This window comes from Acomys russatus, chromosome 29, assembly GCF_903995435.1.
Source record: "Acomys russatus chromosome 29, mAcoRus1.1, whole genome shotgun sequence".
NCBI classification, from domain to species: Eukaryota; Metazoa; Chordata; class Mammalia; order Rodentia; family Muridae; genus Acomys; species Acomys russatus.
Genome location: NC_067165.1, coordinates 41,207,648 through 41,213,647, shown reverse-complemented (window position 1 = coordinate 41,213,647; position 6,000 = coordinate 41,207,648). Strand labels below are relative to the sequence as shown.

General features: G+C 51.7%; 1 protein-coding gene across 2 annotated transcripts in view; it reads left to right on the top strand.

The window, feature by feature from the left end:
- Positions 1-1,103: 1,103 nt before the first annotated feature.
- Positions 1,104-6,000, top strand: part of H6pd (hexose-6-phosphate dehydrogenase/glucose 1-dehydrogenase) — a 28,739-nt gene continuing 23,842 nt past the window's right edge. Inside the window, exon 1 of one of the 2 annotated variants that reach the window (XM_051172156.1) lies at positions 1,104-1,169. In XM_051172156.1, the coding sequence (XP_051028113.1) occupies positions 1,165-1,169 (5 nt within the window). In that variant the 5' untranslated portion in view covers positions 1,104-1,164. Of the gene's footprint in view, positions 1,170-1,423; positions 1,690-6,000 lie in introns of those variants that run through there. The other variant, XM_051172160.1, reaches the window with a different exon arrangement.

Here is a 6,000-nt window from a genome sequence, read left to right as displayed (position 1 = left end):
ATCTGAAGAAGTAGAGGGGTAATTAAGGGCACTTTCATTCAGGAAGTGGCCCTGGGCCGCCTGGGGGGTCAGTGAGGCACCATCCTTGCCTTAATTAGCCCAACGTTGCTTGGAGTGTCGTCTTCAGTCTTTGGTGTCAGGAGTCATGGGGGACACTGTAGGGTTAGAATCAAAATGGGCGTGAGGTTGGGGGCAGGGCACCAAAATGGATCCAGGTAGGATGGGGCCAAGAGCTGAGGCGTCTTTTAAACACCTGGTACTCTCTAGGGAGAGAGCCGTATTTTATTTCCTGTCTTGCTTAAAGGCACAGGGCACAAGCTGAGCTTCATCACTTGGCAGTCAATTTTCGGCCCACACTTCCACTACCTTAATTGTACAGAAGAACACAGAGTCCCAAGACCATGTAAATTAGGGGGTGTCAGATCTGGAACCGACTGGTCACAGTGTGGCAAGAATGTGCACTCCCAGAGTTTAACTTACACCTCTGGTAATGGAATACCCAGTGGACCTAGTGGTCCAAGTTATTCACTACAGATGGGGGAACGTGAGGTCTGGGGAAGGCAGGGACCCTGTTCTAGCTTCCTAATTACAAACCAGAGACACTGCTCATCCACTGGGTCTCCTCAACCACATAACCACTATTTCTACCCCTAGCATCTTAGGGGCACACGCGCGTCTCGGTGCAGCAGGGAAGCCCTGCCACCGACAGTATGACGCAGGTAGCACAGAGGGCCACAAGGGAGACAGGAGTCCAAGTGTAGCAAGCACTCTGAGGCCTCGCCTCCTCCGCCACGCCCGCGAGCTAGCGGGGCGTGCCCAGACCCGAGGCTCCGCCTTCTCCGCGCGCGCTTCGACCTAGGCCCCACTGCGCGCGCTCCAGGATCCTGAGTGAGCGCGGCGCGGGGCCGCGGTGGCCTGAGGCCTGCCCGCTGGGCCCTGACGCTGCGCAGCCTGACCCTCTGTAGCATCCCGGGTTGAACTTGGCCTCGCGCCCTCCGTTCTCGCCGCGCGCCCGGGCGCACTCGGAGCGCCGAGGCGCGGCCCCGTGTGAAGCGCGCACCTGCCGAAGACGAGGCGCGGGCAGGGGGTCGCAGGCCCCCCGCCCCCCAGCACCCCAGCCGCCTGTCGTGCGAGCCAGTCGCAGCCACTTCCCGGAGGAGCCAGATGAAGTAAGCCGCACATCCCTACCCGGCCCCCCACCCCACCCCCCACCCCCGCTTGTTCTGGGCTGCGCACTTGCATCTGAGGACACGCCAGCTAGCGGCCACGAGGGTGGCTCAGGTCCCACGGTGCTCACCCGAGTCACCGATCCTCCACCCGCACGTTCCTCCTATCGGGGAATAAAGTCACCGTCACCCTACCGAACCCCTACAGGGCCTGGGGTTGCGGTGCAGTTAGGTGGCGGGCCAATAGGAGGTGGCCTGGCCCCTTTCCGAGCAACCCTAGGGTCCCAGCGCGCCCTTGTGCCTTGGCTTCCTGGAACGTACTGGTGCTTTCCCAGTGCGTAAAGCTTTGGCAATTGCTATTGCGTGAGCATTTCCTACGTACCGACCCAGCACATTCTTTTCCAGAGGCATGGGGCCTCTGAAAGTCGACTCTCCCAGCCTTGAATGCTTAGCCAGGAAAACTGAAATTCCATAACGGCGAATAGAGTAGCCAGCCCACTCCCTCCGTTGTGGCCCTTAAAAGGTAACTGGTTGGAAAATGAGGACCCTTATAGCCTCTGAAGTGATGCACAGCTGACCAAAGCTTTGAGTTGATGAGGCTAATCTTTATTTTGGGGAACACATCACAGAAAAGTGCCCTTTTAAGAGGACCATAGTAGTGCACACTTTTAATCCCGCACGCGGAGGGAGGAGGGCAGAGGCAGAAAGATCTCTGGAAGGTTGAAGCTAGCCTGTTCTTCACTGAGAGTTCTAGGCTAGTCACACAGTGAGACCCTACCTTGAAAAGCGCCGTGTTTAGCTCGTTTTAGAGAGTTTTTGGATTTAACAGCATTTTTTTCCCCCCTTTGAAATACAAGACTATTTAACAGAAAGCAAAAAATTACCGTTAGCTGTTTGGGTAGCTCAGGGACCATTTAAAGGGGAGAGAAAAAAATGGGCTGTTAGGGTCTCAGCATTTGTGAGACTTGAGGCAGCAAGCCCAGGCCAGCCTGGGCTACCCAGCCACACTCTTGTCTCAAAACCAAACCAAACCATAAAGGAGAATTACAAAGATTGCGTTAGCCATCTGTGGCCCATTCCTCCACACCTTCCCCAGGAGCAGCTGTTCTGGGTTGTACACCATGTCCTCACAAAGTTGTTTTTTTGTTTTGTTTTGTTTTCCCTGATCTGGTTTCTTTTGGCCAGCCATTAAAATGAGATTGTTTATCCCCATTTTGCAGGCAGGAAAAACAACCTAGAATTAAGCTATAAGTTTAAGGCTACACAATTACAGCGTTACTCTTTTTTTTCTTGTTCTTTTTTGGTTTTTTTGAGACAGGATTTCTTTGTGTAGCCCTGGCTGTCCTGAACTTACTTTGTAGACCAGGCTGGCCTCGAACTCACAGAGATCTGACTGCCTCTGCCTCCCGAGTGCTGGGACTAAAGACACACACCACCACACCCGGCAGTTTTACTTTTTTTACTCTTTGTTTTGTTGTTGTTGTTGTTTTGTTTGTTTGTTTTCACCTAAGACATCATACATGTTGGGTAAGCACAAAATCTTTGATCTACAGATTCAGCTTATATTTCTTTTAAAATAATTTTTTACTTTTAAAAAAATATTTAAACTTTTGTGTGTGCATATGAGCATTTTGCCCGCATGGATGTAAGTATGCCGTGTATGTGCACTGAGGCTACAAGATCGGACAGTGGGATCTCTTAGAACTGGAATAACTCCGTGAGCTGCCGTATGGATGTGGGCAATCAAACCTGGGTCCTCTGCAAGAGCAGCGTGCGCGTGTAACCACTGAGCCGTCTCTCCAGCCCTGCGTGCATGCGTGCGTGCGTGCGTGCGTGCTCGCGTGCCTGTTCGTATGCACTCTCATAAGATGGAGTTGGATCCCACGGAGTTGGAGTTACAGTGAGCCGCATGTTAGTGCTGGGACACTGAATCTAGGTCTACAAGAGCAAGGACTGGAGTAACAGCTTGTTGTGAGGTACCGTGTATGTCCTGGGAACTGAGCTCCAGTCCACTGCAGGAGCAGCAGGCGCCCCTCAACTGCTGAGGCACCTCTCCAGCCCGGCTTTGTTCTTTGAGACAAAGTCTTGTTTTATGTCCCAGGCTGGTCTCAAGTTCTCAGTTCTACTTTCAGCCTCCTGAGGTATGCGTTGTAGACGCACAACACCGGGCCTCTCATACTCTGCTCTTCTGGTCAGATGGTACAGTTCTCAAAGGACAAGAGGGGCCACCCAGCACTGTACCACTTCAGAGTGATCGGGTGGACCAGCTGAGCGCTCATGATCCATGCCCTGTAGTTTTCCTGTAGCAAGGTGGTTGGTTGGTTTTGAGGCATTGAGGGAAGTGCCTTGGTGGTGCTGATGCTCACTGGTAGAAGCTGGCATTTCTTGAGTGCCTATAGCTCGCCAAGCAGTGCGCCAACGTGCCCTACAGAGATTATCTACATGTGGACTTGTAAAGGACTTGCTTTTCTGTTCTGTGGTGGAGGAGAAAAAAAAAAGTTACTGCCTCGGGTCAATCGGCTGCTCTGCTGAAAGGTGCAGAGCATGAATCCCAGATTGTTTGCTTAATGTCTTAGCCCACAGGGCCCTTCGGGTTTCACCGGTGTGTCGACTCCATGTCCTCTTAAAGCCAGAAGGCGGGCAAGGGAGTCACTGCTGGGCACGTGGGCATGGGACTTGTTAGCAAAGACCAGTGAGAAGCCATTGGTGTTCAGGGTAAGGAGCAGGCTCAACCAGCTAGCTTAGGTGAGCAGCCACTGACAGGGAGCCTGTGATGTCTACATCTACACCAAGCTGGTGGCTGCGAGCTTGTCATTTGGGGATATAGCCACACGTTTTCTTTCTTGTTCTTTTTGATTGTTTTGTTTTGTGGTTTTTGTTGTTGTTGTTGTTTTGGTTTTTTGTTTGTTTTTTGAGACAAGGTTTCCTCTCCGAGTGCTGGGATACAGGCATGCGCCACTATGGCCAGCTTTTTTTCTTTCATTCTTTGTTTTAAAGATTTATTTATGGGGCTGGAGAGATGGCTCAGTGGTTAAGAGCGCCACCTGCTCTCCCAGAGGTTCTGAGTTCAATTCCCAGCAACCACATGGTGGCTCACAACCATCTATGATGTGACCTGATGCCCTCTTCTGCAGATAAAGCCCTCATATAACAAATAAATAAATACATTTATTTATTTATTTATTTTTATATTTTATTTATTTTATTTTATATTTTATTTATTTATTTTTATTTCTATGTATGAGTTTTTGCTTTCATGTATATATTATGAGCACCACGTGTGTACAGTGCCCACAGAGGGCAAAAGAGGGTCCTGGGTCCCCTGGGATTGAAGTCACAGGTGGCCGTGAGGCACCGGGTGGGGGCTGGGAACTGCACCTAGGTCCTCTGCAGACTAGCCACTGCTCTTGACCACTGAGCCATCTCCCCAGCCTTCAGCCCTGCATTTTAAAGAGACATTGGAGGTTAGCTCTGTGACCGAGCTGCTTCCGCTCACATCCTGTCCCCTCTTAGTTGCTTGACCTTCAGCAAGGTAGTTTTACCTTTCCGCATATCAGTTCCCCGCAGCACAAACGGCTGCTGCCTGTACGTAGCCTCGCAGAATTGCGGCAAGCGTAAAAGGGTGTGTCGCTTGTCCTACTCTAAGCCTAGCATTTGGCATATGGCACACGCGCCACAAATAGCTCATGGCGCTAATAGTGTTGCTGTAAAGCAAGGAGCAGCTGCTGGCGGGTTGCAGTGTCACGGTGCCATTACAGCCTATTGTTTCCCTGCCGTCGTTCAGCCCTGGCTATCTCATACACGAGGTTACAGTGATCCTGTGCAAAGGGGATTTATTTGGTCGCTAGCAAATATGGCCGGAGAGCTTGCTGAGTGCCTGACCCTGCTTTGGAGGTGGGGAGATGCCGCAGGGAAGTGAACATACCATACGTCTCCCTTGTTTAGGTTGGACTTGACTTCCTGGGAGGAGGAGTGCCAGGCAGTGAGCAAGCGAAATGCAATTATCATCACCCAGTGTCCTGGGAAGTGCTATGGACATAGGGCTGGGGATGTAGCTCAGTTGGTGGAGGGCTTGCCTAACACACCCAGCCCTGCATAGATACACATGGTGACATGTACCTGTTATCCTAGCCCTCAGGAGATTAGGGGTAGGGGAGGGGGAAGAGCAGAGACTCATGGTCTGCAGAGATGGCTCAGCAGTTAAGAGTACTGGCTGCTCTTTGCAAAGGCCCTGGGTTCAATTCCCAGCATCCACATGGCAACATTCAACTATCTATAATGCCTGTTCTAGGGTACCCAAAGCCCCTTTCTGGCCTCTGCAGGCACCAGGCATGTATGTGGCACACAATCATACAAAACACCCACACACATAAAGTACAATAAGTTCAAGGAAATTCAAGGTCATCCTCAACTACATAGCAAGTTTGAGGGAAGGAAAGAGAGGCTGCAGAGAAACAGAGTGGGGAGGAGAGAGGAGGCATGAGGTGGAGGTGGCAGTTTTAGTGGAGTGGGCTGAGAAAGCCTGACTGACCAAGTGTGGTCTTGCTGAAGTTAGTGAGGTAATGCACCATGTGGCCACCGGCAGGGGAAAGTAGGCCAGGCAGAGAGCAGAGCCAGTACAAAGGCCCTGAGGCAGGAGGATGGACAGAATAGTACAGGAGGTCAAAGAAGTGATGGTGAGAGTCTAGACTGTGTAGACCCTTGAGACGGACCTATGAGCAGAGAGATGGCAGGACCCTCCCAACACCGGGAGGGTCACTCTGGCCCCTGTGCTAGACCCAACTGTGCAGGGGCCAAAGGAAGATACAGGAGGGAGGGAGGGCACTCTGTCTAT